The 24,666-nt window shown below is 36.2% G+C and overlaps 1 protein-coding gene across 42 annotated transcripts in view; it reads left to right on the top strand.

The window, feature by feature from the left end:
- LOC127837398 (proteoglycan 4-like) overlaps positions 1 to 24,666 on the top strand; it is a 109,256-nt gene that overhangs the window by 30,407 nt on the left and 54,183 nt on the right. For 9 of the 42 annotated variants that reach the window (XM_052364445.1, XM_052364428.1, XM_052364429.1 and 6 more), the window contains one exon: positions 23,678 to 23,769. The exons of 16 other annotated variants lie outside the window; for them this stretch is intronic. In XM_052364445.1, the coding sequence (XP_052220405.1) occupies positions 23,678 to 23,769 (92 nt within the window). Of the gene's footprint in view, positions 1 to 487; positions 623 to 2,031; positions 2,341 to 6,516; positions 6,643 to 7,435; positions 8,074 to 19,817; positions 19,936 to 23,677; positions 23,770 to 24,666 lie in introns of those variants that run through there. 17 more of the 42 variants (XM_052364422.1, XM_052364420.1, XM_052364417.1 and 14 more) reach the window with 8 other exon arrangements.

Genomic DNA, 24,666 nt, shown 5'->3' with positions numbered 1-24,666 from the left:
GACTCTGTTAGGTTCAAGGATGACACAATATCCATAGTAACACATCAACCACATAATAATTTATGTATCTAACTTTTCAACCAGGTCATTAAATAATCAGCACTCAAAATTTGAATGAAACATGTGGAGCAATTGTCGATACGTTCAATTGATAATAAATCTAGATCCCAATTATTCAAACTTTGTCCACGCTCTGTGAAAAAATGCATTTGCATGAAATTTCATCCCAGATTAGCCTGTGCAGTCCACACAGCCTAATCAGGGACTATACTCTTTGCTTTTGTTGTATTTTTCATTAAAAGCAAGTTTGTTCTTAGTAGTGAAAATCAAGTTTAGGCAGAAAGTGTTGTCCCTGATTAGATTATCTGGACTGCACAGGCTAACTTGTTATGGCACTTAAGGCACATGCATTAAGCCCTGTTTTCCCAGAACAAGGCTTTTTTTAAACTGAATATCTATTAACCACAAAGCTACAAACGCATTCCAGGAGCAGACCAGTGACATCCACATCGCGACCTACGACCTCCCAGACCCAGAGGTCACCAAGCCCAAGCCCCGCACCCTTGAGCCCAGCCAGCCTGGAGCCCGTCAGCATGATGCATGATGAACCCAGCAGACCTGGGTAGGTAGTGTTGAGCGATAGAGGGACAACTTGTGCATAATCACACGCTTGACTTCATTGTCTCCCTTCTTTTAACCCTTTACCACTTAGAATAACTTAAATACGTATTTTTATGCATTTGTAGTCTCTTAGAAAGTTAATTAAATTTAAATCCTTTCTTACTAGATTAAAGTTTTAAAGGCTCAATTTCCAACCCTTAGATATTGATGAGCAGCAAACAGCATAAAACCTGAACAGACTGGGAGTTACTCGCAGGTTTTATGCATTTTCACATTGCTTCTAAGTGGGAAAGTGTTAAGTGATTTACCTCCAATCATTGAAGATCCTTCATATCCATGTTGCTTTGTTAAGGTTAAAATATTTGAATATGATTATGTTTTGTTGAAATGGCTTGTACATAATCAGCAATTTTTCTTCCTGACTAGGAAAAATACATATACTGCGTCAATTGTGAAAAAGTAATGCAAAAAGCTCTGAAATTGCGAAAATTTTCGTTGTGAAATCTTCAGAATGGAAATTATTGGTCTTTATAATTTGATTTGTTATTAATTGCACATACCTTTTTAAATATTCTTTTACGTGCATTTGTTGCTTAAAATGTTCAGTTTCAGTGCTCATTTCATTAGCTCGGCTGTTTTCGGAGAAAACCCGAGGTATTGTCATAGCCAGCTCGTCATGTCGTTGTCGTGTCGTCTGCCGGCGTCGTGCTAAAACCTTGACATTTTACTCTACAATCAAAGTGCTTCCACCTACAACTTTGAAACTTCATATGTTGATGCACTTAGATGAGTTCTACATGCCACACCAGTTTTTGGGTCACTAGGTCAAAGGTCAAGGTCACTATGACCTCTTTTAAATCGATGAAATGGCAAATTTTGGAATTTTTTATCGCTAAATGGAACAAATTGGGATTTTGTTTTATCAACAAAAATTGACACATCAGGCCCTTTCCTGGCCATTTTGGAAAAAAATCATATACATTATAGTTATATAGTTTGTTATATGTTTATCGAATAATCATTAAACACTTTTTTGGAAATTGGGATTTTTTTTTTTTTACAGTTTTGGTTTGGGATCAGGTCCCTTTGATTTGGGATGGGGTCCCTTTTACGGCCTTTTTTACACAGCAGAAATAGACCTGAATATGGATATTAAAAACTGGCCTGTCACTGGACATAAATTGGCATTAAATGTGAATGCGCTGATATAGGAATCAAATAAGTTATTGATTTGTCATCGTTATTGTTACAGAAATAAAACAACAATATCAAGACTTAAACTAGAAAATATCTCTTTGTGAATAGGTAAAATATATTATGTACCTGGTTACTGGCATCTATACATTGAATAAGCAAGTTAATCCAGAAATGTTCTGTTTCACTGTAATACTGTATTCTGTTTCACTGCAGTACTTCAACATCATCTGCAAGTTCGAAAACCTACATGAAGGCGTCTGACTTTACATCTCGCGCCTCTAGCGCCACGGGAACTAAGGTCAGCATCCAGAAACCTGCGCAAGGAAAATATACTGGCTCGCAGTCGAAATCTAACGTAGCTACGACAGGCTCGCAGTCGAAATCTCAAGTAGCTACGACAGGGTCGCAGTCGAAATCACACATAGCTATGAGCTCGTCTTCCCAGCAGACGAGATTGAACACTGGTGTGTCTGCAGCATCTTCGCCCACTACGCAGCACACACGAGCGAAACAAGTCACACAGTAAGCTGTTTTTGTATTGATTGGTTTTACGTATACATTTGAGTCGTGTTCTCAGAAAACTGGGTATAATGCATGTGCGTAAAGTGTCGTCCCAGATTAGACTGTGCAGTCTGCACAGGCTGATCAGGGACGTCACTTTCAGCCTAAATTGGATTTTTGCTAAGAAGAGACTTCATTTAAATGAAAAATGTCATTAAAGCGGAAAGTGTCATCTTTGATTAGCCTGTGTGAACTTCACAGGCTAATCTGAGATGACACTTAACCCACTTGCATTATGCCCAGTTTTCTCAGAACACGACTCATTTTTAGTCAACCCTGTGATTCATTCCTTTGAAATCACTTCAATTTTATTAAAATCATTACTGATAAAATAGATTCTGATTGCAATAACTTTTCAAAAACCCATCTTATCCATAGATACAGAAAGCGCTGACTTCTTTTACGAACCGATGATAGTTTCATTGAAATAATTACAGTTGATGTGATATGTGATTTTGAAATGATTTTCAATAGGTTGGCTTGGTTTATAACGCTCATAAGTGGAGTTTTCCAGCAAATACAAACAAACTCCAGAGTAAGACTATTTTAATAGGGCAGTTTTCATGACATATATGAGCTGTGCTCTGTGAAAAGGGGGTTTAATGCATGTGCGTAAAGTGTCGTCCCAGATTAGCCTGTGCAGTCCACAGTAAGACTATTTTAATAGGGCAGTTTTCATGACATATATGAGCTGTGCTCTGTGAAAAGGGGGTTTAATGCATGTGCGTAAAGTGTAGTCCCAGATTAGCCTGTGCAGTCCACAGTAAGACTATTTTAATAGGGCAGTTTTCATGACATATATGAGCTGTGCTCTGTGAAAAGGGGGTTTAATGCATGTGCGTAAAGTGTCGTCCCAGATTAGCCTGTGCAGTCCACAGTAAGACTATTTTAATAGGGCAGTTTTCATGACATATATGAGCTGTGCTCTGTGAAAAGGGGGTTTAATACATGTGCGTAAAGTGTCGTCCCAGATTAGCCTGTGCAGTCCACAGTAAGACTATTTTAATAGGGCAGTTTTCATGACATATATGAGCTGTGCTCTGTGAAAAGGGGGTTTAATGCATGTGCGTAAAGTGTCGTCCCAGATTAGCCTGTGCAGTCAGCATAGGCTAATCAGGGGAGACACTTTCCGCCTTTACTGGATTTTTGCTAAGAAGAGACTCTTTAAACAAAAAATATCATTAAACCAGAAAGTATCCTCCCTGATTAGCTAGTGCTAATCTTTCACGAAACTTTTACGTACATGCATTAAACCAACTTTTAATATTTTTTCATGAAACTTCAAGCATGGATAAATGGCAATATGGACATTATGCACGGCTTTTCATTTTGTTCCCACGTAAAAAATTCTGGTTGCTATGGCAACAAATGGACTAGAAATACTGCTGAAAATTGTGATTTTCTGGATCCTGCGATAACTTTAAAAGTTTTTCATATTTTTTCATGAAACTTGAAACATGCATAGATGGCAATATGGACAGTATGCACGTCATTTCATTTTGTTCCTATGTAAAAATTCTGGGTGCTATGGCAACAAATGCACACAAAATTCTGACAATGGTGGAATTTCTGACAATGGTGGAGCCGGTAGGGGACCATACTGCTTGGCAATCTCTTGTTTATCCTTTTTCAACCCTTGAAATAACCTTTTCTTTTAGTTCTACACCTATCTATGAATTACATTTTATTGGCGGGGGTATCAATTAAATGAATTAGCTTGTATAGCTATAAGTCACCTTTTATTTTTGTTTTTTCCCCCAAGAATGAGCAAGTCAATACTGAACTCCACTATAGACATGCTAAACCACATCAGCAGTAATGTAAACTGCTGTAAACAACCTAAACTGGCAGAGGAAGATTCTACTAATAAAACTGACCAATCGGTGGCTGAGACTCAGTCACATGACCAGCATTCAACCAGTCAAAACAGGTTTTACTGCATGAGTGTTGTGTGTAAAATACTGGCCAATTAGTGGCACAGAAACTGTCATATGACCAGCACTTAACCAATGAAAACAGGTTTTACTGCATGATTGTTCTGTGAAACAAACACATGTGACATTTAACTTGGCACTAGATGGATTAGCGCTTGATATTTTTGTTTTGCAGCACATAATCAAGTTATTTTTGGTTATATTTTGCCGCATATTATTATGTATATTTACTCAATATTATTGTATAATTTCATGCATGGTTTTAATTACATTTTTGTGTGTTTGAAATAGTTGGTGTGATGAGCTTATTAAAGGTTGATTGGCTATTGTCGGCTCAGGTAGTACTTAAATGTACCCTGGGTACTCTTAAGTATACTTAAATGTACCCCAGGTACGGTAAATATACTTAAACATACCTGGGAATTCTAACACTGAATTGGTTATTGTCTGCTCTTTTTTGTTCAAATTAATTACGGTCATATTTATGTCAATATTTTGTAAAATGAGCTCTATGTGATCGAAACTCATACTAAAAAATAGGGATGGCATCGAATACCAATATCGGCATTCGAATGTTCGCAAATTCATTCAATCGAATATTCGAATATTTGCATAAAACGGCTGGATTGATTTTTCCTTGTTATGTGTTAATTTCCATTGGTTTGTAAGTTATATCCGTTTGCTAAATACGAGGCTGTTTATTAACGATGCTATCGAATAATTGTATCGCTGTCGACTAATACTATGACCGATACTGTGATCGGGCACAAATAGAATGAAAAACATCGTGTCATAGAATTTTATTTTTTAATGATTCCACAGATTTGTAGCAGACCGCGCATATGTAAAAATACGTTTACACACATTACACGTTGCGGTCTTCTTATCCACAGACCGTGTAAAGTATTCCATACTGCAGAAAGGGCTGGTGGCATTTTCAGATTTGAATTATGATTCCTTGATGATTGTTTAATTTATATCATCTGTTACTTTTGAGTAATTCACATATTTAAATTTCTGTTCAAACTGTGATCACAAAAACTAAATTACTATTCGCCAGTAAATTGAAACCCTTAATTTGTACCTAATTGACAAACAACAGTTCAGGCCCTTTCTTATAGTAAGTATATTGCATTGTGCGATTTGAGTAATTCACACATTTTAATGGCTGTACATACTCACAAAACGTAATTATTATTCGCCAGTCAATTGAAACCGTAAATTGGCACCCCATTGGCAAACAACAGTCGGGGCCTTTCTTAGAGCGTGTATATTGCATTGCGCAATCAACACTGATACGGGCCGCGTTATCAGTTTGACACGAAGAACGTCACGTCAAACATGTTACTCCCAGGTGATTTCGGTTGCATTTTTGTAAGCGGTTTGCAGGTCATTAAATATTGGTGAAATAACGTTTGGAAAAAATGCGAATATGCGAATATCATTTTTATTATTCGAATGCTGACCATTCAATCGAATATTCGAATATTCGAATAATTTTGCCATCCCTACTAAAAAAAGATGTCTAGGCAGGTTTTGTTTGATAAGAATTCTGTTACGTATTCCATAGCACGTTTAACGACATCGTATTAGACATAAAGCTTGGGTACATTGTAAATAGGCTGGGTACGTGTTGGTATATTTTAGTATACTTAAGAGTACCATGGGTATTATAAGTAGTACCCGAGCCTACAATGACCAATCAATCTTTATTAAATGTATGATTTTGGTAGTAGTCCAGTAGTGGTAGGAGCCATGAATAATATCTATTGAATATTTCAATCTAATCTATATATGCTACAATGAAAGTTCTGAGCAAAATCTTTGATCCTGAAGATTTTATATAAAATTTTCACTCTATGTTATTTGTATTATCTGTATGTGTATGTAGAAGACAAAGTTAATTTACATTATCAAATAACAACTATTTTACATGATCATTCTACCCACACTACCAGCAGGCAGGGAGGGGGTCTGTAAAATGATAGGAATAACTTTGTCCTGTTCAGTCCAGATTTATCAAGTTCAGGCAAGTTTAGTCAAGTTCAGTCAAGTTTAGTCAAGGCTCCTAAGAGGTATAAAAGGAGAAAAGTAATCAAGTCACCCCTGAGTTATGGCCATGTTAATGAATTTATGTATTTCTGATTTTCTCCGTAGGATTGTTTCGGGCATATCACTCGCAAGATGTTTTTTCTATTTTCAGACCAGGTCCAAAACAGCCAGTGGTCTCCCAGCAACCACAAAGGCCCGTCTACATTTCTGCAAACAGAACCGAGGCTAAAGGTCCAGACCCGTCACTGCATGTGGGGCCGAATAAAGGGCTTCTCTTGTTAGTATGCTAGAGTCTGGGATATCAGGGGTGTGATTTCTCCTCCTTTCAACTGATTTCCTCCCTTTGAATGTCAATCTTATATGACTGGGAGGTCATGGGTTCGATCCCCACCATGAAAGCGTTCTTTAGATCTCTCTCAAAGACACCAAGTACTGGTTCTAGTCCCAGGAAATGGATTCGAGAGCATCTTAAATATTAATATAAATTTTACCATTTTACCTCATGACCAACTTTTTTAACCATAAGTGACCCATTTCTGAATTGAATGGAAAGAACACAAGAACGACTGTTTTTGGCAAGTTCCATGATTACAAGATATTAAATGTAAACTTCAGGTTGCTTACAAGCTGCAATAGTTTTGAATATAATCGTATATGGAACATTGACCTTCCTTCCTGGTAGCCATGTTTTTCAATGATGTGCAGTGACTTTCACATTTGTCTGGGACATTTATCAGATCAATTTCCAATATTCTGAGCAAGTTTCAAAAATTATGTCACCAGTTTACTACCCTATATTATTATTTTCAAAATTCTAGTACAGTAAGCTTAGGTGCGCCAGCATTCGGCCCACCTGTTGAAAATGCTTTTTGCAACTTTTTCGTGCTCTGATGGAAAACCCAGAAATTGATTTTATAACCTCTGTTTCCAATGAATTTCCAAACAATGTCACACCATTGTTGAAAATGCTATTTGCAACTTTTTCTTGCTCTTGGTATATTCAGAAAATTGATTTCATAACCCCCGTTTAAATGCATTTTAATACAATAACCAATTTCCTTTTTTTTTAGAACCGATTACACAAAGGCCAACGGGCCAAACCCGGAGCTGAGACAAGGGCCTGACCCGGGCAGAGTTCATGGGTCACAAGGGGCTGTGGGCCCAGACAGATCCCTGTCCTGTGGGCCCCAACACCACCTTGTACATGGCCCCAATACTGACCTCCGACAGGTGGCGTATGTGTGAACATTGCTGCAGTGAACATGAATTAATAATCAGTGGATTCTGCGGAATTATGTTACTCTTGAATGCAATTAATCTTTATTGTATACTATCCTGCAGATTAAGATAACTGCAATTTACTTGAATTGAATAAAAATCCTAGGAATTAAGAGAAAATTATTTTTGTACAATTCATTAATATTTTATTACTATTTGCACATTCAAAATACTAAACTAGAACAGGTTGCGTATGTATGAACATGGCTGCTGTGAACATAAACTGAGCCTCGTTCTGGGAAAATGGGGCTTAATGCATGTTTTTCAAGTGTTTTCCCAGATTAACAGGTGCAGTCTGCACAGGCTTATCAGGGAAGCACTTTCCGCTTTAACTTGATTTTTTAAATAAGACACTTGCTTTAAACAAACAAATACCACCTACGCGTATAGACTGCGCAGGCTAATTTGGGACGATACTTTACGTATATCCATTGAACCCTGTTTTCACAGAGGGAGGGTCAAATTAATTCTCATTGTATTTGGCGGAATTTCAGAACTCAGACTGCAATTTATTTGAATTTAAAAACATCCTATGGATAAAGAGAACGATAATTCTTATTATTCTTTCATAAACAGGGCTCAAGATTAAAAGAAATCTTTAAGAAACCAGTAGAAAAATGTCATTTGAATTAGTTTAAAAATATGTGATTTGGTGTTATCAATACTTGTGTATTCTTACTGTTTGGTTCTTTCTAAGAAATTCATATCTTGGCACAGCATGAACGGTATATTTATGCCCCCCTTCGAAGAAGAGGGGGTATATTGTTTTGCACATGTCGGTGGGTCCGTCGGTCGGTCCATCCACCAGATGGTTTCCGAATGATAACTCAAGAACGCTTAGGCCTAGGATCATGAAACTTCATAGGTACATTGATCATGACTGGCAGATGAACCCTATTGATTTTCAGGTCACTAGGTCAAAGGTCAAGGTCACAGTGACTGGAAATAGTAAAACGGTTTCCGGATGATAACTCAAGAATGCTTAGGCCTAGGATCATGAAACTTCATAGGTACACATTGATCATGAGTGGCAGATGACCCCTATTGATTTTCAGGTCATTAGGTCAAGGTCACAGTGACTCAAAACAGTAAAATGGTTTCTGGATGATAACTCAAGAATGCTTACGCCTAGGATCATGAAACTTCATAGGAACATTGATCATGACTGGCAGATGACCCCTATTGATTTTCAGGTCACTAGGTCAAAGGTCAAGTTCACAGTGACACAAAACATATTCACACAATAGCTGCCACTACAACTGACAGCCTATATGGGGGGCATGCATGTTTTACAAACAGCCCTTGTTTATATGTTATTTTAAGTATTTATTGATGTTGTATTGTTCTTTGTACTTCTGTACATTTTTTATTGAAGTATATGTTTTGTAAACACTTGTATTTAATATGAATGTCCTTATCATTAAGTTGTTCATATATGCACGATATGTCTAAGCCAATTTCCTGGTGTTCATATACATGTATTTGTCCGTTTGGAGACTAGTGTATAAAATTAATCGTCCAGATTTCTAGTTTTAATACTTAAATTAATGAAGTGATCAAAATTGTAAGTGCATTCATTTTTGCTGTCAACTACTTTACAGACTTGGTAATTCTTGATGATTTACCTTAAAGGGACCTTTTCACAGATTTTGGCATGTATTGAGGTTTGTCAATAAAGGCTTTATATATTGATAAATGTAATCATTTTAATAAAGAGCTCCCGTAAAACACAATAATAAAATAAAACAAGAGCTGTCACCATAGGCTGACATATGCCCCCTATAAACACTGATAGAAGTTATGAGCATTTTTCGAAACCTAAATGCAGATTTCAAAACCTAAACGCTGACCCTTAGTTCAAGGTCAAGGTCACAGGGGTCAACATTTTTGTGCGTATGAAAAGGCCTTGTCCATATACACATGATAACCAAATATGAAGGTTTTATCTCAAGGGACATAGAAGTTATGAGCATTTTTCGAAACCTAAACACAAAAGTGTAACGGAAGGACAGACAGACGGATGGACAGTGCGATCACTATATGCCCACCTTTGGGGTCATACACAAATAAAAAAGTAATTCTCAACTTGGCTTGAACCTCTGACCCTTGGAGTAAAAGTCTGGCACCTAAACCACTCGGCCATTTAAGCTCATATGATGTTAATGGAACTTAATACTTTATTTAAGCAATCCCTGTAATATTACACAAACAACTGTTACAGAACTCACCAAATTATTCAAGCGCTTTGGTTTTGTAACGCTTTTATAATTTTTCAGGTTTCTAAACCGTAAAAAGATACCTATATTGGATATTTTAGAGCATGTTTAATGTTCAGTTATACTGTTCCCTCACAAATATCATAACTTGAACGAAAATTTGCAAATCTGAAACTTTTTTCAATTTTGTCAATTTACCAAAACGTGAAATAGTCCTTCTATTAAAGTTAAGCATGCAAAAAGAGCCTTTATACTAGTGAACTCTATTAATAGAATTTACAGGCTGCAATTGAGTTCTGAATTCAAACTTTTTGTTTGAGAACTTGTTTCATAAGATCAATGAAAACATGACGGTCAATATGTGGGCTGTTATCGTGTATATTTAACCTTGTTATAGGATTATTTAGAGCCGAAGGCATTTATCAAAATAGTATTTTATTATATCAATGCATACATGTCAAAGAAAGATTAATTTTTGTTACTATATAACATATAAAAACGACAAAGCACAATGTATAAGAGTGTCTATTAATGATCTTCATTAAATAAATAATATTTTTTGTACACACTTGTACAATCATTTTTACTATAGTGTTTCCATTTATGTTTATATCTATTTATACATTGCATGATCTGTTATTTTATACCATCGGTAACATTGTTGTAGACTTTTTATTGAATAAATCATTTGTGGAACAGTTTAGTTTTTCAATTCAAACTAAATATCATATTGTAATGTCAATGCAGTTTAATCCAAGTAAACTCTTGTTACTATTTTGGAAGGATTTTTCTACCATTATTGAGCTTTAGTCTGTACTTCCACCCGGTAAAAGATGGCTATGATGGCTCTCAGACCCTCACCTTATTTCATGTAACAGTAGGTACACCTTTTACCTCACTTGCTGGTTGCAAAAGCCATTTTCATGTTGCTTCTTATGACTGGTGATCTGGTTTTTGGATGCACAATAACCAGACTCAAACTTTGCAAAGATATTCTCAAACTAGACATTCTGAGCAAGTTTTATCAAGATTGAGCCATTAATGTTACCACTTTAGTAGTTACAAGTATTTTCCATGCTTTTACCTGGTGACCTTGTTTGTTCACACACAACCAAGATTTGAACTCCACCTAGATGTTGTCAAGATAAACATTCTGAGCAAGTTTTATCAAGATTGAGCCATTTATGTTACCACTTTAGTAGTTACAAGTATTTTCTATGCTTTTACCTGGGGACCTAGTTTGTTCACACACAACCAAGATTTGAACTCCACCTAGATATTGTCAAGATAAACATTCTGAGCAAGTTTTATCAAGATTGAGCCATTAATGTTACCACTTTAGTAGTTACAAGTATTTTCTATGCTTTTACCTGGGGACCTAGTTTGTTCACACACAACCAAGATTTGAACTCCACCTAGATATTGTCAAGATAAACATTCTGAGCAAGTTTCATCAAGATTCGATATAAAATTTGGCGTCTAGAGTGATAAACGTTGGCGACACACAACAGATGCCGGATATAGAATGACCACAACAACTCACCATGAGCATTTTGTGCTCAAGGGAGATACAAATGTAATTATTTGATTTCACGGAAATATGTATCTTTTCACTAAGATATTAAGCGACAAAACAAGGGGACAGTTTCATTTTATATTCACAATTTTAATACACACTCGTAATACCACATTAGCAAACAACAATTACTCCTGCTTACAATAATTATTCTGAGACAGGGCCAAATGTCGTATGAAAGTAACAGCTCTACTTAAATGATTTGTTTGTGTAAAACATAAAATTACAAGTAATTTGATTTATTCAAATTACAATAATTAATTCTCACTGACAGTCATATCAAAACATTAACTACAATGAACACATTCTTAAAATATAAGGACGAAACAATGAACAACAGAGCCAGTAAAGTTTTCAAGAAGTAACTAGTCTCACACATTGTGGTGTGTTCTGAGAAAACTGGGCATAATTCATGTGCGTAAAGTGTCGTCCCAGATTAGCCTGTGCAGTCCACACAGGCTAATCTGGGACGACACTTTCCGCTTTAATGGTATATTTCGTTTGAAGAAAGTCCCTTTTTACCGAAAATCTAGTTTAAGCGGAAAGTGTCGTCCCTGATTAGCCTGTGTGGACTGCACGCGCTAATCTGGGACGACACTTTACGCACATGAATTATGCCCAGTTTTCTCAGAACACGACATCATTGTATTTGGATCGCCATTCATATTTCACTAGTCGTATACTGCGCTTCCACATCACTGTTTCACACTTCATCCTCTTTTAAAAGCAAGCTCGGATTGAACCCGCCTTGGTGATGAACGCGTATACTAACCACTGTGCTAACCAGACAGTCACTGTAAAGAAAGGTAAATGAGTACACTGACCCTATATGCATGCATTATTACAATCGGTGCACTACACGAATATAAATGGATATAATGACTGACCACGCCTCATAATTGATGACAACGGCTCAAAACGACTGATTATCTCTAATAGCAACTGATCACGCCTTATAATGACTGAAAACGCCGCATAATGACTGATCATGCCTCATAATAAATGACAACGCCTCATAACGACTGACCACGTACTATAGCGACTGACAGCGCCTAATAATGACTGACAACGTGTTATAGCGACTGACAACGCCTAATACTGGTTGACAACGTGTTATAAAGACTGACAGCGCCCAATAATGACTGACACCATTTTATAGCGACTGACAATGTCTAATAATTATTTCGACACTCGACATGGTTATACTGAAAATATGAAAATTAATACACACATCAGTGTAGTAATATTACAGACACTCACTTGTTGTTATCAATATTGCCTTGAGCTGAGCGAAAATACTTTTCAAACACAAAAGTGCGAACGAACTTACACTATTATTTAAGGGCTAACTGTATCCGATAATTAATACCAAAATCTTGATCCGAGAAACTAAATGACTGGTGGACTGAGTGAGTGACTGTGTGATTGAGTGACTGACTGAGTGAGTGACTGACTGTAAGTGAGTGAGTGAGTGATTGAGTGAGCGACTAAATGAGTGATTAGTATGCGTCTATTTAAAATGTATTATTTTCTGTTAAGGCATTATTCCCGCGAATATATCTATTCATACGACACACGAACACCATGTTAGTGTTCATGTGTCGTATGAATAGATATCGTTGCGGGAAATTAAAATGGAATTAAATATGCAAAACAATAATAAAAACGAGCATTTTGGTATCTACAGACATCTATTTTATCATACCTGGCGCTGAAATTTCGGCAATTGCCACAAGGAACACTGATTTTTAATTGATTAAGTTTATTTTACGAAATAGTGTACGAAATTTTCGTTGATTTTGAGTAGTAATGTTACTTTAAAAGGTTGCTGCATTCTTATCGAACGGCACCATTTAACATCAATAATTCTTTAACGGTTCAATATATCGGAAATGTAGCACCGGAATCGGGTTCAGGTAGACAAAATCACATCGATTGGACTATCTGATTGTTTTATTTCACTGGATTTTAAGGTATACTGGATTTTGAGCTTCTGTTAAAAGTGTGCTGCATTCTTATCGAATTTTACCATTTAAACTCAATAATTCTTTTTCGGATCAAGATATCGGAAAATTAACAACGGATTCGGATTCAGCGAGTCAAATTCATATAGATTTCACTATCTTATTGTTTGATTTCGATGGAGCGAACGAGAGAGCGAGCGAGCGTATTTCAATTGTGCACGTAAATGGGACGGTCTATGAAAAGGGTGCTTAATGCAAAATATGTTTTGATTATAACTTTTTTCTTTTTTCTCATTTTTTTTTCAAACTTTCAAACAACACTATTAACTGTTAATGTTTTATTAAAAAACAACAAAAAAAATTGTATTATATGATACATATGTATTAATGGATAACGTTTGAGTGCTTTAGATATTTAAAAAATTCCAACGAATTCCTGATCAGCGTGGTCATAGGCATATAGATTTAAACATCTGATTGTTTAATTTTAAAGTATTTTTTTTTACTTTCAAACAAGGTTATGGTTCAAATGTTACCGGCATAACATTCCGCATATATCGCTTCAATATCATGTTCTTAATTCTATCAAACAGTTTTGCATTATAAAAAAACGTAAACACTATAGTAAAGAAACTAAATTACTCGCTATATGCCAAAAATGAGTCTGGGATTGAACCCGGATCGCCTTGGTGAGAAGCGTGTATACCAACCACTGCGCTGAAAGGACATGCACATGCGTAGCCCTTTTTTCCCATAGCGAGGCTCATTTTGTCTTTCAAATGAATTGTGCTGATGCAGTACTTACTGGTAAGCATTTCGTGACAGCTGAGATATAGATATAATAGGGTCGCATGAAAGGAAAACACGGCTTAATGCATGAGCGGTTTGCACAGGATAATCTGGGACGACGCTTTACGCACATGCATAAAGTCCGGTTTTCCCCCATTATGCGACTCATATCTAATGCAGGTGTTTCGAGTTTTAAATAACCCGGAAAGCGAAATAGGTTTGCCGATTGGTTTCCATGGGTGAATCTTGGCCCGATGTTCTACAACGCGGTCGTTAGTTACGAATCTCTGACGACATTATCAGTGTGTTCTTTTAAACAGCAACCGGCATTGACTGCTATTAACATCGTTGATTATACACTGATTGATACACAGGACAAAATGCTCGTTACACTCTGGGAAAATGAGAAAACCCACGTCGGGTCCAGCGGCATAACAGTGACCAGCCAGGCAGCCTCAAACTGTATGCGATTTGGGGCTGCCTGACTGGTCAAGATTATATCGAATGGCATTTTTACGCAGTTATTATTTAGTTTACACTGCATCCAATAACCAAAGGGTCCAAAGATGGACGTTTATGGCATTTGTCCAGCCTTTTCTTTACATCAGCGTGTGCAAGGCTAGTATCAGTTTTAAAGATCAACCGATCTTATTCCGAAAGATGCAATCAAAAACGTATGCCACGCAGCTTCTAAGAAAATCCCATTCGCCCAAATACAAGCGAACTCGGAGATTCGGCAGTGAGATTTCGACCTGTACTAAAAGAACTCTTTACAAATAGGCACTACTTTCGACAATCACCACGGGAAGCAAATATCTTAGTGTGTTTTCACCATAAATCAGCCAATCGTGATGCAGCGACTATTTCCGCAATCCCCGGCAAAATGTGAAAAGTACCATAACTATTTCCGGATTCCCCCGCAAAATGTGAAAATTACCATAATTGACCAGACAGTAGCGCATGCCCAGACAATCGTTATACGCTGCATGCAAATGGTGCAACTAGATCTCCCCGCATTTTAATGCATATTGCATTTAACATACATTTATGCATTTTATGCGAATTATGTCTCCTTTCAGTTACCAATAATTGAACAGACAACACTAACTCATGTTGGAACTACTTTCCACATCCACTTCTACTTTCCTTTTGCTTTTACGAGCCTGATGCTTTCAGTTTCACTTTACTGGCGCAATCCGCAACTACATGACTTTGCTCACATACGCACGCAAATTAACAAAGCAACATATCACATACATAGAATAAATACAGAAATAACAACGTACTAAATCACTTGGCTTATATCTTTGCTCTTCTCAAAAATCAGTGCCATCAAATGCCCCTCATACGCGCTATTCGCTATGTCGACAACAGCCCTTTCAACATAGTAGTACAACAACAACAACAAGCGCGCGCCAAATATGGCCGATTGAGGAAAGACACGATGAATTTCTCGCAAGTTAGCAGTCAGAATAGCTTTGTATCAATGTATAATGCACACCAACTTGTTAAATGACCATTTACCAGGTGAATACAACTGCACGGAGTATTTGGTACTTAGACACAAACATGTGAAACTTTCAAAAAGTCGAGCCCACGATGTTCCGACTTTTTTTCAAAAATTCAAAACTTAACGAAAGCCCAGTCAATTCTCTCATCCGATCGAGTGAGGGATGTTTAAGATTCTCTAATCCGCACTATCAAAGGCAAACCAGATCAATGGATTCAATCATTCCAGATCCGGGCCTGTGTCAAGCATGAATTTAGCAATCCGTATCTGCATCTGGAAAACCTTTGTATAGTTTTCACCCCTTAACCGATAGGCACCAGCACAAACTCTTCGTTTGAGAAGGAGTGCTGTATCAGAAGAAGAAAGGGTTTCCCGGACTCGCATACAGTGTGAAAGAGTAATTTCATGGTTGCAGTTACAGTTTATTTGCACAATCAGCAAATACATGCTGTAGGTCACACATACTAAGCAATCATAAAAAGACGATCATAGTGTTCGAAAAAATCATTAGCACAAACTCCCCTCGTAGTCGTACCCGCTAAACTGACAGATTGCATTATGGATAAACACAGGGAATCCCAGAGGACTTTGATATTTGATAATCAAGGCTTTTTCTGGCCATTTTGGAAAAAAGCGATTTCGGTATTGGGAATTTTTGTGTGTGAACAGTCCCCTGATCTGGAAAAAAATAATTTTATTTAAACCTTTAAAAGTCAAATTATTATACAAAGTCTTGTAAATTATTGTCATATACTTTGGGAGATGTTATTGAACAAGAATTGAGATATAGTTTCATTAGTAACATTTTTTAAGAAAATAATTCAATGCTGGATTTTTTTCAAATCGTATTTTTTTTAACCATTCTGCTTTGGGAATAAGTCTGTAGATAGGGCTGAACAAGGCCCGTAAGCAATGTGGCCACCTTGCGTAGGCTTTTGCACCTCCCTACATAAGTTGTTTCCCTAATCTTCACTCAACAGTTCTTGAATCAGGGAGCAGGGCTACGGCCCACGAGTGGTGCTACGGCAGGACAGAACGTGCCAATGTCCATGAAGTCTCGACAGGTCAGTGATTTTTTATTCATGTACTTTTGTTTTATTCAACTCACTATAAGGGAATTTGTGACCAAAAATGAGTCGCGTTCTGAGAAAACTAGGTTTAATGCATACATGTGCGGAAAGTGTTGTCCAAGATTAGCCTGTGCAGTCCACACAGGCTTATCAGGGATGACACTTTCCACCTTAACTAGACTCGTTTAGAAGCAACTCTCATTAAACCAAAAAAAAACACACAAAGAAGCGTAACGTGTTGTCCCTGTCTGCACAATCTTATCTGGGACAACACTTGACACACATGCATTAAACCCAGTTTTCAAAGAACAACGCTCATAGCAAAAAAATCCCTGCAGGTCGGGGCCACCACGTTAACAATTGACTTTCATTAGACGAAAAAAAATAGAAAAAAAATGTTTAGGAAATTTTTATCGACAAAAACGACCAGATTGGATTTTTTTTATCGACAAATATTGACACAACAGGCCTTTTCCTGGCCATTTTGGATACAAATCTTGTAGGTTGTTTAAAAAATAAAATTGAGACATAGAGTCTCATAATCATAAGTCATAAGACACATCTTGAAAAAAAAAGGATTTTTTTTATATATTTTGGTTTGGGATAGGGTCCCTTTGCTTTGGGATCGGGTCCTCTTTACGACCTTTTTTACACTTAATGTCGTCTGCTGAATTTCTAAAATTAGCATTTTCTTCGATTTTTTTTCAAAGAATACTATCAGAATAGCAAACAGTTTGGATCCAGATGAGACGCCACGTTCTGTGGCGTCTCATCTGGATCCAAACTGTTTGCAAAGGCCTTCACAACTCGGTTCCCGCACTGTAAGGGTTAACACTTCAGTTGATAATAGCATGAACTTTTTTGGGTGAGCTTTTTTATGTTTATTAATGTTATTTTGTGTGCATGTCACTTGCCTTTGATAAAAACTCTGCAAGAAAGGGAATTATTATTATAAAAAATATTATAAAAAATATTTATAAAATTATTGCAGTTAGTAAGTCAATCGGTTTGTCAGTCATTAGGTTTTTTCACATGAAATGTTGCAAGTTAACAACCAATTTAAGCAGGTTGGCTCATACTATCCAAATAGTTTGTTTCAGAAAAAATATGTTGATGCTGATAGCTGGCACAAGAAAAGTCTAGCTCATGTTTTAGCGTTTTTTGTTCGACTTGTGGTAGAAAGATGGAGGGGCCCTTTGGCTGGGGAATTTTATTTCCCAGGATTTTTTGGCTATGCATTATTACACGTTTTTAATTTACTTTGTTATTAATATTTTCCTAATACTGCTTTGTTACTAAAAAGCTAAATTCAATTAATATCAAACACACTTTTATAAAACAAACGGAAATATGTACAAATAAGCCTCTAACTTATTTTGTTGTTGTTGTAATGCACTCATCTTTTGTTGAAAAAAATGTTTACATTTAGAGGGGAATTTTAACCCTTTCAGTGCTGGAACCGAATTTTAAAGGCCTTTGCAAACAGTTTGGATCCAGATGTGACGCCACAGAACGTGGCGTCTCATCAGGATCCAAACTGTTTGCTATTCTGATAGTATTCTTTGAAAAAAATCTTAGAAAATGCTGATTTTAAAAATTCAGCAGACGACATTTTAACAGACTGCAAATTTCCCAGCATGCAAAGGGTTAAGACCATTATATGGGAAATATATATACCTTTTGAGCTTAGGAATGGAGCTGAGTTTCGATCCCAAATTGGCCTAAACAAATCACAATCTTGTTATATAAAACACATTTGTAAGAATACAAATTTATTGTGGCGAGTAATCTGTTATATGGAAGAGACACATTTTTTTGATTGTCATACCAACAATTTGGACTGGATTGAATGGTCCTTTAGAAAACTGTCAGGTAAGTTTTTGTACACATTTACATACCAAAAATCTCTTGAAGTAAAATATTTTTACATTTGAGAATAAGAGTCTTTGTTTTTAAATAATAATAAACTTTATTTTAATTCTTATGTTTATAAAAAAGCATGCTTGTTCATTCATAATATATTTCTTAGACTTTTTTTGCATGATTACAAAAAGCATGTACGTTTGTGTAAAATACCATACATTTATTTTATTCGACCTTTCTCTTTGGACATAATTCAAATGCCAGTAATGAGCATGAAGAGTCAGTGAAAACAATTGAGCCGCGTTCTGAGAAAACTGGACACAATACATGTGCGTAAAGTGTCGTCCCAGATTAGCCTGTGCAGTCCGCACAGGCTAATCAGGGACAACACTTTCCGCTTTTTATGACATTTTTCGTTTAAATGAAGTCTCTTCTTAGCAAAAATCCAATTTGGGCGGAAAGTGTCGTCCCTGATTAGCCTGTGCGGACTGCACAGGCTAATCTGGGACGACACTTTACGCACATGTAACAATTGTCGCGGGGATCAATCTTTGTCGACTTTCATTATTTTTTTCATGGTCGACCTCATAAGTCGATACCGTAATTTTAATCAAATTTTGGAGGTAAAAAATCTTGACTTATGACTGCGTTTTTACGGTAAGAATGTTCACTTGTGTCAACAGTTAATCCCTCACCACTAAGATACGTATTTTGAGGTGTTTGAAGTTCCTTAGAAAGTTACATTTTAATGAAGACCTTTCCTACTAGATTAAATTTTTAAATGTTTCATTTCCAAGCCTTAGATACTGATGAGCAGCAAACAGCATAAGACCTGAACAGACTGCGAGTTATTGGCAGGCTGTTCTGGTTTTATGCTGTTTGCACATAGCAATTTTCAGTCTGCCTCTGAGAAGGAAAGGGTTAAAAATGAAAGATTTCAATGAGAATACTCACTTACATGAGTAAATGTTCATATAGACAGAAATCCAAGTCAACCATATGGAAATTTTAAGTAAAACCTTTCTTGTAACCCCTATAATTTTCAAAAAAGCTTAGAAGAAGGAGGAGATGAATTTCTTCACACTTCATCATTCACTCAGACCTTTGAATGAAACTGAATTTAAGGTAACTTATTTTTGCTTGCACTTCTTGCATTTTATAAACAGGACATATTTTGGTATTTCAGCAATAACAACATAACAGCGAGAGTCAAGAACAAATTGTTTGATAAAGGATACAAGCGGGTGACAAAAGCGGACAATGTGATTCCTGACAAGAAGGCTCCGGTACAAACTGTCTGGATGGTTGTAGTAGATTGTGATGATTGTTATACTTATACACCCATACCTGCTTAACCCATTTATGCCTAGTGGACTCTCCCATATTTCTAAATTGGATCAATTTATTTTCAAGATAAGGGATGTCTAGTATATTTATTTCTATATTTAGAATACTTCTTACAGAAATTCCTTTAAGCAAACAGCGCTGACCCTGATGCAGCATCTCATCTGGGTCTACGCTGTTTGCCAAGGCCTTTTTTCTAGACGCTAGGCATAAATGGGTTAACCCTTTCCCACTCAGAAGCATGTCTATTATAATCAAAATAAGAAGAATAAAATAATAAAAAAAGGTTATAGTTAGTTAGATGTAATTAAAACAAACTTGAGATAGAATTATCATTATAAGCACATTTCTTTCTAAAAAAAATAGTTGGGACTTTGTTTTTGAAAATTGGGATTTTTTTTAATTGGGAAATTTTTAGTTCCATTGGTCATTCTTGTTTTTCAAGGGACCAACAAATTGTAGTCATGAGAAGTCAGTAGTATTTGAGAAGGTGTATGCACATTTGTTGTATGTTGCATGCACATTTGGCATGTTTATGTATAAGTGTGAATGCTTTAAATGAGATAATGTTTAACATCAGTTAAACTTGAAATCTCTCGAAAAAATTTTTTTTGCAAGAGTACTCTTGGAAATAACTTGTTGCCTTGTTAACACAGTGGTTGGTACCCGCGCTACTCACAGAGGGATTCTGGTTCAGACTGTATTTTCTCCTTGTTCTTTCTACAGAAAGGCAATCAACAGAAGATTTATCGATTATATATTCAAATTAACTGATACATACAATTCATGGTGGCATTTGCAACTTTTATGTTTTATTATATATTTGCATGAGGTAATGATTTAATATTTACGTATTTTAACATACATAATGGTAGAAACATGCATTGGAATGTATAATATTCTGTTCAATGTTTGCATGTATGCCAGCATTCATTTGCAAATATTTTTGTTATTTTGTGTCATTTGTTCCTGTATGACTTTACAAAATAATATGAATAAACTTTCTATGGAAAAATACTTATATGGGGCTGAGCATGAAAATGTTGTTTTGTTAAACAAATTTGGTATTCACCAAACCATTCTTAGATTTAAGAATAAAGGATAGACTCAGAACAAAGAAAACATACAGCAATTCTTTTCCTTCTTTATAAAGTACCAGAAACGGCACGTTCCCATTTGGGGAAAAAAACTACCAAGATTGGTGCCATTTAAAAACCATATTGAAAGTGTTCAATTACTTTGGAAATGTGAAAATGTTTAAAACTTGTGTTGCAAATCTGCTACTTTACTTGTGCTTATAAACATTCTGCTTTTCTTATTCCTTTGTTTCTATATTACCAAATGAACCACATCATGCGAAAATGGATCTTATGCTATATGGTCGATTGAAATCCTGACCAGACTGGGCAAATGTCCGCTGTACAGTACTGCAAGGTCTCCTGGTCTCATTAGTGAACGGAGTAGCTCTTGTCCAAACTTGGCGCATGCGCAGTCTGGTTTGGATCTACACTGGCCGCAATTGACATAAGGCCCATTTTACCATGACAGGACTCATAAAAATTATGTCATGCATGTTTTTGTTATGCATTGTAAGTGAACTGTATGATCTTTCATTTTGTATATGTGAAAATAAAGTTATTTTGCTTCTTCTTTTGTTGATGCTGGTTGTACAATACTATTATAGAGTTCAATTTCATGGAATTCACAGTATGTTGAGTGCATCCTGAGTTAAGTTCGCTAATCATATAAGCAATCCCCACAGGCTAATCTGGGATGATACTTTCCGCTTAAACTGGAATTTCGTGTAGAAGAGACTTACTTCAAATAAAAAAATATCATAAAAGCGGAAAAGTGTTGTCCCTGTTTAGCTTGTGCAGACTGCACCGGTTAATCTGGGATGACACTTTACGCACATGCATTAAGCCCCGTTTTCTCAGAACACGGCTTATATTATGTGCGTTTATTAAATAAACTGCATTAAAACTATAACAGTTATACAGGAAATAAATGCCATTTTTGGATACTCTGCAGACAATTTCTTAAAATAATTTTGATTCATGTAAAAATCACTGATGCCAAGGTTTGGGACAAGTTTTCCCACTGATTTATGTATGTTTGTTTGAAAAACTTACAAATCTTCGAAGAGCTAGAGCCAACATTATTTTATCAAAGTTAAATGTAATATAGATATGTACTTTAGGTGACCCCCCTTATATATATTTATTTTGACCACTTGAAAAACATGGCTGCCAGGAAGTAGGGCAGTTTTCCTTTTTTCATCATGTGTTTAGAAATTTAAGAATTGTAAAATAGCTTTGATTCTTGCTGCATCATCTCCTTGAATGTGTCACAGTTTGAAAAAAAAATTGCACATGATAAAAAGGGATTGTCTATTTTTTTATGTCCCCCAGAAACTGGGGGACATATTGTTTTTACTCTGTCTGTTTGTTGGTTTGTTTGCGTTAAACTTTAACATTTGCGATAACTTTTGCAATATTCAAGCAACTTCATATTTGCCATAACTTTTGCAATATTGAAGATAGCAACTTCACATTTGGCATAATTGTGTACCTCATGGAGTTGCACATTTTGAGTGGTGAAAGGTCAAGGTAATCCTTCAAGGTCAAATATATGAGCGGATATAGTGTTTCACAAACACATCTTGTTTCTATTTTGAAATTCAGTTTATATGAGTTAGATGCAGTGGTTTGGGTTAATAATAATACTTCATCAAGGATGGTACATGTATATCATGTAAGTGTTTTCTGTATGAATTGTTTAAAGCAACACAAATAGTGAAAAACAATTTTCTTTATGGATCTAAATGAATCCCAATGTGTTTGTATGTGTTGCACATGTATTACTTGTATGGAGGTATTGATTAAATATTACTTGGCCATTATTTCACATTATAAAGGAATCAGGCATACCGTTTCAAAAAATGAATTTTTACGGTCAAAAGGGATTGTGGGGGAAATCTGTAAAATCATTAGAACAAATGATATTTTATCATAATACATAATTATAAACATTACAAATAATTGTTTTCTTTGTTATACATCTTTTTTATTGATGTATTTATAATTTCTGAAACTAGTATTCCAGAATCTGACTTTTGTTTGAATCTTAACACTTCCATTTGGGTTAATAACTTACGGTCACTGACCAAGGGCAGTGTTGTTGTTTTTTACACCATTTTAGGTATGGGGCCTGGTCCAATTTGTTTGGATCAAAATCGGGTCATTTTGATTAAAATTGGGAAATGAATGATGTTTGTTTTTTGACTTAAAAATACTTTAAAATTGAGATAAGAAGTGTTTTCAATATTAAAATTACTAAGGTTTAACTTGTATAACTGGATAGGGAAATAAACTGAAAGTTGTGATTGATGAAAAAAAATGTGTAAGCCTTTAATTGGGAATTGAGTCATTTAGGATAAATGTCTATTGTGCAGGGGTGTGATTTCTATTCCTGTCAGCTGATTTCTTCCCTTTTAGTTGCAAGATCTATGAACAAATGAAGATTAGATCGAGTTAATTTGAACTTTGTAAGGGGGTAGGGCATTCTTCTCTCCTGAGGTGGCCCTTAAATCACTCCGCTGTTTTTAAGATTGAAAATCAAGCCAATGTTTGGCCTAAAATGTTACCCCTAAAAGCCTGCTGAAGGTTCGTACAATTGACAAAGCTCTGGTTTTGTTTCCAGCAGGAGGAGAAAGTGGACCTTATGAAGCTTCATCAGCTCAGGCAGTCGTTCCCATCAGCACCGGAGGATGTGATACAGCAACTCCTCAAATCGTACGGCGCAAGTTTGGTTTTAAACCTATTTGAGTCCCATTCTGAGAAAACTGGGCTTAATGCATGCGCGTAAAGTGTCGTCCCAGATTAGCCTGTGCAGTCTGCACAGGCTAATCAGGGACGACACTTTCCGCTTTTATGGTATTTTTATTTCAAGAAAGTCACTCCTTACCGAAAATCAAGTTAAGGCGGAAAGTGTGGTCCCTGATTAGCCTGTGCGGACTGCACAGGCTAATCTGGGACGACACTTTACGCACATGCATTAAGCCCAGTTTTCTCAGAACAAGGCTCACTTATTTTAGCTCCATTGAATCAAATGCCAAATGCTTATTGAGATGCTCAAAGTCTATTTCCTGGGTAGAACCAGTACTGTCACCCTTAAGACCCAGACCAAAGGTCAAAATTCAGCACAAATACAAAATAATCATCCTCAGTATTTTGCGATGTTAACTTTGTCCTGCATGTACTGATTTCCTAACAGTCAGAAATAAGCGTGATTAGATGGGATGTTAAACTACCCTATGACCTTAAGGTCAAGGTCATAGATCTTTAATGAGCTTTTTCTGTTTCAAACAAGTTTAGTCACAATGGTTATGCGACAACTGCAAAAGCCTAGTCCCTGGGCCCAAGGTCATAGTTAAAGGTCAAATGTCTATTATAATCATTCCATTCCTAACACTTTTTCCATATCAAACAAATTTGCTTAAATGACAATCATCATGCAAAACGGCAAGAACCGATTTTCTAGGCCCATGGTCACATTTAAAGGTCGAATGTGAATGTCACAAATAAGATATTAACTGGAAACATTTTACAGTGAGAGATACTGTGTCAAGCATGGACGCAGTACACAAAAACTTGCATTGTTTGACATAGTGTCTTGCACAAAACCCACTC

Source organism: Dreissena polymorpha, chromosome 7 (assembly GCF_020536995.1).
Source record: "Dreissena polymorpha isolate Duluth1 chromosome 7, UMN_Dpol_1.0, whole genome shotgun sequence".
In the NCBI taxonomy this organism is placed as follows: domain Eukaryota; kingdom Metazoa; phylum Mollusca; class Bivalvia; order Myida; family Dreissenidae; genus Dreissena; species Dreissena polymorpha.
Note: the sequence above shows the minus strand (reverse complement) of the source record. Positions and strands in the feature narration are given on the sequence as shown.